This window comes from Periplaneta americana, chromosome 15 (genome assembly GCF_040183065.1).
Source record: "Periplaneta americana isolate PAMFEO1 chromosome 15, P.americana_PAMFEO1_priV1, whole genome shotgun sequence".
Taxonomy (NCBI): Eukaryota; Metazoa; Arthropoda; class Insecta; order Blattodea; family Blattidae; genus Periplaneta; species Periplaneta americana.
Genome location: NC_091131.1, coordinates 67,689,280 through 67,703,012, shown reverse-complemented (window position 1 = coordinate 67,703,012; position 13,733 = coordinate 67,689,280). Strand labels below are relative to the sequence as shown.

Here is a 13,733-nt window from a genome sequence, read left to right as displayed (position 1 = left end):
CGAATAGCTATATATTACGGGTACACTAGTCAGACTTCAGATTGCATACAAACAATTATTCTTCCTCTGACACGTATCGTCAAGTGAGGTGTACGGTCTGATAATAGATGTACAGTTTCCCTGGAAAAGAATGAGATGATTGAATATTCCAAAGTCTCAGATGTAAAACACTGTGCATGATCAGAGACCAGAGCACTGATACACAAGATAACGAATATTGAGTTACATAGATTCAGGCTATTTGGTTTGTTACTAGCATCGTTCCGAAATTCACTTCAAAAACTGCAAAAATATGATATTACGTAAATAAAAGATAAATATATACATAAATCGTGTAGTTAAATCGACAATGGACCTTCATGACTAGATCAACACTCTGCACAGAGAGGAAAGCTTTTGTGTCGTTGCAATAGCTCAGACGCCAAGACTTCTGCGTGTTGTCTAGAAGAGAGTGAGTTCGATTCTTAGTCTACATCAACGATTTTTTTTGTCTAAATAACGTTGAAATAGCTAAGTAACGTTAAAATAGAGTTTTACAAAGTCCTCAGATTTAGTGTTAATGATTACAAACAATGCAAAATTACAAGTTATAATATTATAAACGTTAATGTAATGAATGCATTATATATATATATATATATATATATATATATATATATATATATATATATATACATACACACACATATACAATGGAAATGCATATATATTAAAAGCTAACAATTAAAATGAAATTAAAAAATATTCCTAAGTCACACAGACAAAATTTTACAAAGGTTTAGAGTCCTTAGACTATGTCATTTGTTGAGTAATTATTACAATATTTTATTAGTAGCTTTCCCATATGTGTAATAAATGCACTCGCACAAAACAATTTTTGTTAAAAGTGTGGCTTTGGATTATTTCATTCTCACCCCTTCAGTTGATTTTAACTATTTTATCTACGTGTTTGCAATAGTGTTTAATTTAATGTGCATTCAATTTCATTCATGTTATGATTGAATGAAAAAGCACTGTTGCAGTTATTAATTATATATATATATATATATATATATATATATATATTGTAACGATTTATTACTAACAACAATGTAACTTTATTATCTCAACAATAGGATTTGCTCTCCACACAGTAACACAGTATTTGTTATTGCACTCCACAAACGACAATGACAATTTACTTGGACGATTACGAACAACAATGAACTGTTAATCTTAACTAATATTTACAAAGCACTATTTACACATCAGAACTGTCAGTTCTCAGTTCACAGTTCTTCTAGCTCAATCACTCGAGTTCACAGTATCTCGAACCACAGACCTCCAGATACAGTCCACTGTACTCGAACTCAGGTCCCTCCAACTGCGGTCCACTGCACTCGAACTCAGGCCTTCGGATGCTGACACAGTTGCGGACGCACACTCAAGTCGAACTCCGGTACACAAGACTGGCTGGCTTGCTCTGTTCACTGGCTTACTCACTGAATGGCTGAATAAACTGAAACTGCTCAAGTTCGCTCGCGTTTCTTCTTTTATAGCTAAACTATCGTTGCGAGAAAGTACGAGTTCTGGATAGTTCGCGATATTTCGACGCGTGTGTCCATTCTCGAATCATCTCGCACGCTGCTGGTCCCCTCCTTAACCGCGCGTAGCCATGCCCCAGGAGGCAGATGCGCGCGCAACCCGCCCAAAACAAGGCCGACTTAGCCTCTCCTCCGTCGGTAGTGAGATCGAATCTCACGTGGGCGTCACAATATTAATACTAATTATTAAATGTACCTGTTAAGTAACTAATTGCAGTACCTATCTTTTGCAAAATCTTGAATGTTTTTTAGTTGTCAATAATATTTCTGTACTATATACTGTAAGACGTTAAAAGAATTTGCAATAGATTTGGGATCCTCTACTTCATAATCACTGGTTTTAATGAAAAAATATTTTCTTTCTTAGGATATCTGTAAGTTTAACTTTAATAATATTCCGAATAGCTTTAATTGCATTGTCTGAATTTTGTACTTTTCTATTCAAATGTGTTCTATTTCCCTCTTTCATAATTGTTTATAAATTACACTGTACTTCTTGTAGTATTTAAGAAGATGAGGATCATTACATATAGTCTTCTTTTTAATACACGAGTTTTAAGTCCCTGGGTTATCTACATGTTTTTACTTTTGAATTTTTTCACAACATTAAGTGGAGAATATCCACTGAATACAATATATTTACTCTTAATATCAGTAGTACCAGTAACATACACCTTTTTCCAAGATTCATTTTGTAGACATAAATTTAAATAATCACTAGATACAGCATTTACGACCCTTTTTTAGTTTTTAAATTAATATTTTGAAATTGTTCAGTAACATTGGAAACAGGATTTGTTTATCATGTTCATACAAGCCATTGATTATAGGTTCTGTCGAATAGGAATTCAGTCTAATTCTGTGTACAAAACTTATATCAATGGCTGTGCTACTTCAGCTTGTATGCTGGTGGGAAAATAACTCTACGACTAAGGTTTCCAATTTCAAGTTGTGAATTTAATTTACTTTTACGGAAAAGTTCCGAGAGATAATCTATGTTTATGTCACTATGGATCACAAATTCCATATGAGAGTTCTGAAGTCTTTTCTTTACAAATTCAATGTTGGCTATAAATATTAAGAAATATAAATTATTGTAGTTAGAAGTCTGATTTACATTACAAAAGCAAGAAGTTACATTCCTTTGCAAGATTCGAACTTTCGATGTTTGGTTTTGTCATCCAACGCATAAACACGGACCTATTCAATAACCTACAATTTAGCTGTAGCAATGTGGTGTCATAACTTGGGGTTTGTTTACTTAATGTAATTACATTTAATTTGATTAGTTTCGCAACAATTGGACTTCCTGTTACATCCTGTGATTTAAATATTTAATTTAGGGTTGATTTATTAACTCTTACTGTGCAAAATGCCCCTTATTTCAATAATTCTATATCACGTTAAATAATCATTGTCTACACTAAAGTATTATCGTCATCCCTCATTTTTCATCTTAATGGCGAACCGACGTGACATGAGACAGTGAGTTATAGCTCTAGTTGAGGCTGGATATGGGGCTAGATCTGCTGGCTGTTTGGTCGGTGTTCCTGGAAGTACAGCCACGAGGTGGGTTCATCGTTACCAAAATTCAGGGGAGGTCGAAAATCGCCCTCTTCCTGGGCGTCTGCGGATTTCATTGGAAGAGGATGCTCTCTTATTCGAGACAGTTCGACAGGACCCCATTCGGACTGCTAACGAAATAAGAGCAGCATCTAACTTGCCCAGTTCTTCACAGACTGTGATCAGCAGGTTGAGGAACCGCGGTATTAGGAGCTGCAGAGCTGCGCAAATGGAAATATCGGGGGAAGCACAAGCTGTCGACCGTCTTGCCTTCGCTACCAATCGAGTGGATTTCGATTGGAGAAATGTCATTTTCTCCGACGAAACAACCATCTCGAGTGATTACGAAGGTCCTGTCCATGTCTTTCGTGGGGATGGTCTTCAACATGATCAACGCTATGTGCACCGACGTGAAAGATCGGTGCGCTTTAGCATATCGTGTTGGGGGTGGATGTCTTACGATGCACCTGGCATTACAGAACGCATCGATGGCCGGTTTACTGCGGGAACTTACGAGCACATTCTGGAAAATATATTCCTTCCTTCCGCCCCTAGAACATTTTCCCGAAGGAACATTGCTGTTCCAGCAGGATAACCATACCATGCACTATGCCACAAGTATTGAAAGATGGTTTCAAAGGAGACCCGAGATCGAAATCATTAATTGGCCTCCGAAGTCACCTGATTTGAATGTCATCGAAAATTTATGGGCGGAATTGAAAAAGAGAAGGATAGCCACCAATGCCCACTGACGCCCTCGAAATCGAGACGAATTGTGGGATCAAGTTGTTGACACCTGGGAAGATCTCGCCGGGGATTAGAACTTATTCCACAATCTCGTGACATCCGTGACAGATCGACTTATAGTTTGACAACTTCAAGTGAAATCCCATAAAACATGCGAACTTCTGGAATCTCTTTCTTTCTTCTCTCTCCCTCTCTCCTCGTCATTCAGTCACCAATCACCACGTAAATATCTAAGAGGGTGTGTGTGGGCATCGCGACCAATAGAAGAACCACTCTCCAGTTTTACCACAATAACGGATTCATTTTTGCCTCGACTGTCGGCTGGGAAGGTTCCATTATGCTAGCACTGCAGGCAACTAGTCAAACTTTTAATGCTTTTGTTAGCAGGTTTGACAATCTGCGAGTGGACCTGCAAAGGTGCCAACCACTCTTGCATAGTGCTCTCTCCCTTCCCCCCGTACTTTCTCACTTGCTCACCCCAAGACAGCCAGCGCTCACGTAGTAACTCGGTCAGGGTTTCAGTTCGATTTGTCAATCTATAGAACTGTAATAGAAGCTGATGGCATGTGGACAAGATTTTAAATTAACAGGTTTCTTTTTGTTTCTTATGATTTTTGTTTGAGGAAGAATATTTTTAACTTCCAAGTAAGATTTATTATTTTGACGAGGTTCAGCCCACTTGTAAGACCCAGAAATTGGGCATAAATTATTCATATTTTGCGACAAATTAGACAGTCGAGGAACTCTGAAGAAATTCATTACACCTCAATAAAAAAAAAGTTTTATCTGGGATCAAACATGAGACGTTTCGGTTAAGCAGTGGAACCGACACGTACTATATGAGCTACCGAGACAAGACAGTGACAGCAGCAGTCTAGAATGTAGATCCCATAGCAGGTATTTGCCATTCTGTACAGAGAAGCAATGATTGGACATTAATGAATAATGTGTCCCAAATGATGACCTTCTGCTGCAACACATCTCTGACAACTCTCTGACTCTGATTAAGAATTTTAGTGGCTTCATATGCTGTGTTTTTGGAGATACCAGTTTCTTGTGTGAGACGACAGAGATATTTCTATGAGGTGTGTTCCAATCTTTCTCCTATTTCATCTAGTTTTTCCTCAGTAAGTACACGCCGTGGTCTTTTGCTGCTTTTATTTAATACTGACCCAGTTTCTATAAATGTTTAATGAGGTTGCATATGGTGTTGCCATAGAAAATCTTGCAAATCGTCTTTTTACCTTTCCACAATCACTCTTTTTCAGATAAGTCTCTACCATGAAAACCATTTGCTCTCATGTAAATTTCTGTGGTATCATGTGAGCAAGCTAATCTAAACACTTCACTAACACAATCAGAAGAATGACAAGCAATCTAATGTCAACACAACCACTCCTACAGAGATGGACTGCCAAGCGTGCAGGAGGTGGTTTGCCGCATGTTGCTAGGCCTTTGTGCCAGTCGATCTACATTATGTAAGTGAAAGCTCTGTAGGTGACATTGCGAGACTGTGCCTTGCTCTACCAAGAATCATGGCAGACAGTACCCAGGCTCTGCTGTCTGCTAGAGAAGCAGTAGTACATTGGTGCTTTGAATTTGATTTATTTTTCGTTCATTTAATGGACATTAATAATTTCGGGTAGTATTCTCTGGGAAAAGATTCAATACTTCAACATTACACAGACAAGCCTATGCTATATTTGAAAAAGCCAAATCAAAAGACTCAAAAGACACTTCTGCTTGAAGGCAAAACAAAATTCAGAGACATAATTGTATGGTTTGGTGACAAGTCTTCTTTCAGCTGAGAGTAACAACCCTCAGTTCTTACAAATATATTCTGTTTCAGTCGCTGTTAAGTCTAACAGAGTGCTAAAGAGAATTAATTGAACAACTTCAGAAAGTATTGCATGGTAATAACAGTTACATTCATAGCGCTAAACCACAAATTTGAAAATAATTCAGGAGCAAACAACTTATAACTTATAATAAATTAATTATTCACAAATTATAACAAAGCTGTGTTTGAAAATATAATAGATTTAAGTCGGTGATATTTATTTATAACAAGTGCAATGAAGCGCAGTATAGCTAGTTAGTTATAATGAAAGTTACTGTATATCAAGAATACCATCTGTTTCATTTTTAGCAATTTGGAAAAAGTGCTCTATTTTATGTGAGTCACAGTATCTAAGCAGAGGCAGTACTGGGCTCTCAGAAATGAAATTCTTCGTACTGTCAGAAAGATCTTATCGACTACATATGAAGACTAGTAATCAACCAATTATGTACAAGGCATGTGATACGGCACCAATAATATTTCCACATAGTATTGTGGCAACCATGATGGAAAGTTCTCGCCGTGTCGGGAGGCGAACACGCGTCCGGCAGAAGGGAAGGCGTGGCAAAGGAAGTTGCGCATGCATCTATCAGAAAGAAAGGTGCAGTGTGGTGCGAAGCAAAAGGGGAAAAGCTACAGGACATGGACTTAGGCAGGCGCCAGGCTGTGTGAGGTGAAGGGGGAACGAAACCTCCCAAGCAGATGGTTCTGGAAAGCGATGCGAGCTGATTGGGTGGAAGATACTCGAAACAGTACTTTCTGGAAGCTATGATTTGGTAATAAATAGAAGAGCGAAGAGGAACCAAAGCCAGTTTTAGTTTAGAACAGTGAGTCAGTCTTGTGAAGCAGCAGGAAGCCAGCCTTTGAGACCTGGGTTCGACTTGAGGAGGACCACAACTGTGGCAGCGACCAGGCGAGTGCGGCGTATCCGGAAGTCTCGAGTTCGAGTGCAGTGGATTGTCTCTGGAAGTTTTGGGTTCGATATACTGTGAACTTGAGTGAATGAGCTAGAAGAACTAGCCAAGGCAAACGAACTGTGAACTGAGAACTGACAGTTTTGTTTTGTAAACAGTACTTTGTGAACATTAGTTGAGATTAGGAGTACATTGTTATTCTCAATAATCCAAGTGAATTGTCATTGTCGTCTGTGGAGTGCAATAACGAATACTGTGTTGTTGTGTGGAGTGACATATCCATTGTTGACGGGAGTGTTTAAATTCAGTTATAGAAAGTCATTCTTGTTGTGAATAAAAGTAACATTATTCTTTTGAACTTAAAAGTCACAGTATTTTATATTTAGTAATGTAACTAAAAATATGCAATGGAGTATTTTCTCCAGGTATGTAGTCATATTATGGCAAATTTTACAGTCAGTTCCTAATAAAGGTAAATGAAGCTCTTTACTAACCTGGAAGTGAGATGGGGCACAGATGTTGAGAGTTGATGAAATTTATCTGGAGTATGCTTACTGAAAGGCCCCTTCCGACCAAAGATCACATGTTGGGATTATCATATCAGATTACAGTTTTCTGTCTGCTACGAGCAATGAAAAAAACCGCACCTTTCTTCAACAACTAGGAGTCAAGTTATAAGTTATTAGCTACTGTACTGCTGATGTCACTTCTATCACACACCTCTTGCTGTGCAGACAACTCCACCTATGGAGGGCCTTGAAGGGTATTTTTTTTTATTTGTTACAAATCACACAAGATAACATTTGCAAGCACTCTGTGATCATTTAATCAATGTAATAGTAAAAGTTGCTAATGAAGGGGAAATATTAATTAATTGCAACCAAACACTATGATCAAATATTTAATCTTGGCTTAAGATTACAAAAATATACAACTCACATATCAGTAACAGTACTTAGTTCTTGCTCAATGGTCTTGTTAGCAGCACTGTCTGTTGTTTCACCATTGTCATTCTTCTGTGTGCGTGCTGTCCCACCAGTGAGCGATGATTCCATCACCTCTTCTCCACTTTCATCCATCTACAATCATATTAGTTCCGTCTCACAACATTTGCTTGTGTCTGTCTCTCTCTTTCCCTTTACTTCATGATCCTACTTGCAACCCAACCTTAAGTACTTCTTGTTTTATGTATATAATTATTGCTTGTATTCTTGAAAATTATTCATCGTCCTGTAAGGAAATTGCACATGTACGAAACATGAAAGGCACACTTCTCCTTTCTCTTCAAAGAAAACAGAGGTATTTCGTAAATACGAGGGGGATCCAGGAAATAACGACCGTTCGCGCATACCCGCCGCGCAGCCGACTCCCCTTCCTTGTTTGAAGGTCAACTGGCTTCCTTAACATGTGTTCTCATAATGTTGTGACTACTGGTTGCAACAAGTCGCCATTGTGCATTTTGTGTTACTTCAAAATGAACGACGTGATTGATAATCCCGCCGACTGTGAGGTGAGGAGTGTGATTCGATTTTTGAATGCCCGACATTTGAAACCTGCAGACATATACCGGCAATTGAAAGAAGTGTATGGTGACACTGTAATGAATGAAAGAAATGTGAGAAAATGGTGCGAAATGTTCAACAATGGGTGAACAAATGTCCACGATGAAACTCGACCCGGACGCCCATCACTCATCACAGAAGACCTGAAGACTAAAGTGAACGACAGAATCTTGCAAGACAGGCGCACATCACTCGACGAATTGCATATTGCCTTTCCTGACATTTCTCGTTCTTTGCTTGGTGAAATTGTGTCGCAACATCTTGGCTACCACAAAATCTGTGCACGATGGGTTCCACAGCAACTGAGTGACCAACACAAAACTCAGAGAATGGCCTCAGCATTGACATTCTTGATGCGATATCACACAGATGGAGACGCCTTTCTTGATCAAATTGTGACTGGTGATGAGACCTGGGTGTCTCACAACACACCAGACACCAAGCGCCAATCACGTCAGTGGCATCATCCCTCATCACCCAAGAAACCGAGAAAATTCAAACAGACTCTCTCAACACAAAAAGTCATGGCTACTGTCTTTTTGGGATTGCAAAGGTGTTCTTTTGCTGGATTTCATGCCAAAAGGCACTACGATCAATGCAAATCGTTATTGTGAGACTTTAAGAAAACTACGGCAAGCCATCCAAAACAAGAGGCGAGGAATGCTTTCGAGAGGAGTTGTGCTTCTTCACGACAACGCCCGCCCGCACACTGCTGCTTCAACTCGAGACTTGCTGGATCAATTCGATTGGGAAATCTTTGATCATCCGCCCTATAGTCCAGACCTTGCTCCTAGCGATTTTCACCTTTTCACTAAGCTGAAAGACTTTCTGGGTGGTACGCGTTTTGGAAGTGATGAAGAGTTGAAGAAGACAGTGAACACCTGGCTTAATGAACTGGCGGCAGAGGAGTATAACACGGGAATTCTAAAGCTAGTGAACAGATACGACAAATGTTTAAATGTAGGTGGTGATTATGTAGAGAAGTAAAGGAAGCTTCAGTTATGTAACAGACTTTGTTTTTTCAAACAAATATTTTTTTTTTTTAATTATTACAACAAAACGGTCATTATTTCCTGGATCCCCCTCGTAGAATGATGAACATAAACTGCTGTTAAGTAAGCCTGTATCCTCAGCTTTATAACAACCTGTCCTACGTGGTTGAATGATTACCTTGCTCGCCATTACATTTGAGGTTTATGGGTTCAAACCATGGCTTACGTAAGAGACAGACTTCGGCATGTGTAGCACACCTTTGCGGTAATTTAGTGAGTTAGTTCTACCTTCCATTCTGGATTAGTGATCACTAGGATCAGGATTTACATGCACAAGCAAACTCTGAAATATAGATACTAAAAAAAGAAACATGCAAAACCCAATTTTTGTAGGGTTTACTATCTTTCTAAAAACAAAATTTGAATGTTATGTCAGATAGGTATACTGTATATGCTTTTCATTTTACATAAGATAAATGTTCAATATGTATGCTTTCTTTTTATAGCTTATTTTTTTCTGGTTGCAAAACACAATTAACAATTTTTCAAAGATGTCATGCTTTGTTATCCATACAGATATTTTTTAATACTGAAAATGATTGTTTCAACATCACTAGACAAAATTTTAGAATACAAATAGTGAGTTTGTAAGATCCAGGTTCAACCAAGCCACACTTTCTTGACACAAGATCCTCTTTACTTTGAGAACAGCACTGTGACCAGGGTTTTTTTATAGCACCATGTCCAGTTTCATCTTGATAGCCTCACCAGTGGGCCTTTGTGCGTGGGAAATGTGCTCTGATAGGGATTCTACTATTTTCAATAATTTTGCAGGATGTATTAAAAACTCGCAAAACCCGCACATAAAATACAACAAAATCACGCACTTCCCACTTGGACTGCTGATGTGTAGGATGTGTTAAGAGTCAGGTAGGTAGAGATGTTTGGGAATCCTCCTTGTTGTGCTGTAGTTCAATGGAACAAAAGCAGGAAATGGTTGTTTTGGCTATTCCACAGCTATCCTTCATATGCAAGGAATTTTCACCCATCGAGTACAATGAACCAAAAAAATGTGCTGATAACCAAACAATCCAAAATCTTTTTTTTTTTTTTTTTTTTTACAAAATATGCAAATTTGGAGGTTTATGCAACGAAATCCTGAAAATATGCAAAAATATGCACGATTAACCTTGCATATTCATTGTCATAAATTTCAAAATATGTATAAAAATGTTGTTGCATGATTTTCAACTGGCCACTGAACATATGCACTTGTATATGAATCCTGGCTCTAATGATCACTATTAAAGCAGAAAAACAATAATCTACTTTCAAATGAGAAGTAACATGAAACAAACCAAATGTCTTTATTATTATATCATTATTTTACATCAACACTGATGGAAATATTTCATGCAAACAGCAGGATGTTTTAAAAGTTTGTCGCAATATGTCAAAGTCAGAGTTTACATATGTTTTCATCTTTTGGCAATACAAATTTTGATGTTGATTCAGTTTCTGAGTCATAATTAGATAAACATCCAAATACATCAACATTTTTATCAAATCCACAATGACACATACCTTGCATCAAGTGAGGTTAAGGGTATATTTCACTGATTGTCTACTTAATTGCCACATAATCAACATGAAAAGATATTGCATTATATGATCATTGATGAATAGCAAGATTAACACGCGAGAAATGCACACTCAATTACTGGACTTATTATGTATCAAATACATACAGTAAAACCTTGTTAATGCATTCCCAATTATAATGCTATCTCGTTCATTATACATTTCTTATACGGTCCCTGGACATTTCATTATAATCCTGCATAATTTTACCATATTGTAATGCTTCCAAATCCAACTTGTAGCACTTTTTTCAAATAGCAAAGGAGTAAAAAAAAATCCCATATGAATTACGAAACTTGAAATGTTTTAAAAGCACGGTGAAGAAAATGTTGCTGTGACTGTACTGAGGGTCACTGCACCACAAATGCAAGAAAGAAATATCACCCTCTATCTGAAAAATCCCTTCAGTCAGCACTGTCAGAAATTGTACTTTCCTTTGTATGAAAGGATTTTAACATTCAAAAGTCTCCCTGTCAATACATTTCTAGCCTTTCTGTGAATTCTGTGGAGTGTGCAGTAAGTTTGATAGTGCAAAATGGTATAACAATCTATGAAATGAATGTCCCTTTCATAATTGATGATGAGAGAAGATTGGTGTCCAGTACAGGAGAGACAGGGAGAAGATTTTGTGTCAGTTGGTAATGGTCTAGTGACTTCTGAAAACCGCAGTGCTGACGACATGATTGGGGATCATGCTGTCACTACTGCCCACGATGAAGACAGTGATGAGGAAATTGAATCTATAAAAGAAAGTGTCCCCACACGAAATGAAGTCCTCAGAGGAGTAAATGTGTTTTGAAAATACATTAGTGTTCCTCCAAATAGTGTATCAAGTGAAGTTATCTGTAGTCTCTTGAACTGCATAGAAAATGTTATCATTCATATAAACATATGGCAAACAACAATCAAAGATTTTTCCATATGTAATGGTAAGTTAAGGCAAGAAAACAAACCATTTACATAGCATACACATCCATTACTGGGAGTATACCTATCACGTGATGTGATCATTTCATGACATAGTCTCTCCTTTTACACAAGCCACGGTTCAAATCTGGTCAAAAGCAATGGATATTTGGGGGTGGGGAGGAACCAGCACAGCTTCCTTTGGAAATCCATCATTCTAATCTACCATGACAGGTTTAATTAATTCTGTCCTACAGCTAATCCATTTCAGAAATGCAATTAAATTGACAGGCTAGCAAAATTTCATACAGGTCTTGGCTGATTATAGTAAGAAACAAAAACTTTAGTATAACTATGCACAGAATATTTAACGATTTTGGGGTAATTTAATTTACAAAAGCTAAAGTAATGCTATTTAAAACAGATAACATTTCTCAATGTCAACTCCTAAATAGCACATCATGCGAAAATATTTTATACAACATATATAATACACTTGCTTTCTATCAACTGACATAATTTTCTTATTCCAAATAGGATCAGAATTTTCATGCTTAGCTACATGGACATCCTTTTGGGGTATAGCCACAAAATTATTACACTTACTTCTGGAAATTATTTGGGAAGGGGGAGGAGAGAACCTCATTCACATTAAATGTTCCTCAAAACAATCAGAGAGGTAAACTGACAGAGTTCTGGATCGAGGAACTATTTGTCAGGACTTCCGTGTGTTGAACAGTGAATTGTCAATTTCTTGAAAGAAATTTGCTACTTCTTTTACTCACTTCGAATATATTTTAAAGAACTAGTTTTATGGCAATTACTTACAAATATATTTTAACTGATGCAATATTTGTTTTTATGTGTATTTCTGCATGTAAAAAATTTTTTTGAAACCAATAATACTATGTGAACCAGAAGACAGTAGACAAATGGAAAATGTTATTAAATTTAAAACTGAAATAATTATTGTACAAAGTAATATAATGACGTGTTCCATCCAAGATGCCCATAATCTGAGTGATCTTTTTCATTTATACTGTTAGGTTGGCAGTACATATTCTCCTTTTGTACCGCTAGAATTCTCCACCTTTTGTCTCATCAGTTTTCCTGAATTAAGTTTCGTGGAATGCGTAAAATGAATATAGTACAAAAATTAAATTAAATTCAATTCAATTTATTAAGCCATTAAACACACAGTGACAGGCTTCGTCCGTTAGTTTGTCTTTGTGTTTTGTTTCGTTCACTGATTTCACATTTCTGATAATCCTACTTGTCTGTGGTGTAATAATCATGATGAAGATCTGGAACACATTCTTATATACTGTCCATCCATAAACCACAAAAGAAGTAAATTAAAATCATCAGTACCAGTTGCAGAAGACACAGCCCTGTAGTATATATTGACTACACCCCACCTCTGGCTACTAGCAACAGGCATCTATAATGAACACCAATCAAAATACCCCTCATTTCTCGTGAAAAACAACAACTGAATAGACTACAGTGGACTTTATGTTGTCAGCAAACAGCTGGATACATTAAGAAGATTGATTGTTTGAAGCTACTGAGTTATTATTTTGAGATTAGTAAAAGTTGAAGCAGTTAACATTATTGTTTATTGTTTTCAGTTGTGATAATGATATTCATTGAAAGTTGAAAAGATCACGTGGACTTCTGACGCAGAACAAGAGAAGCTGCAGATGAGTTTAATTGTTATCCTGACATTCCAAAACCATCATACCAAAATGTAGCCAAATTACTGCAAAAAATTAAAACAACTTTCAGTGTACTCGACAAGCAACGAATTGGTCATTCCAAATCTGCTACTAACAGACAGCATTCAATAGATGTAATTGCGGACATGACAGCCAGCCCTATAAGGTCAGTGCGCTATGTGCCTTGAGAAAGTGGTATCAGTAGAGAATCTGTTCAAAGAATATTGAAATCTGCACGTTTTCACCCCTACAAATTACAGACAATGC

General features: G+C 37.3%; 1 protein-coding gene across 4 annotated transcripts in view; it reads right to left on the bottom strand.

Moving 5' to 3' along the window:
* Positions 1-7,532: 7,532 nt before the first annotated feature.
* dgt1 (dim gamma-tubulin 1) overlaps positions 7,533-13,733 on the bottom strand; it is a 58,078-nt gene continuing 51,877 nt past the window's right edge. For 3 of the 4 annotated variants that reach the window (XM_069847598.1, XM_069847600.1, XM_069847599.1), the window contains one exon: positions 7,533-7,726. In XM_069847598.1, the coding sequence (XP_069703699.1) occupies positions 7,583-7,726 (144 nt within the window). In that variant the 3' untranslated portion in view covers positions 7,533-7,582. The other variant, XM_069847601.1, reaches the window with a different exon arrangement.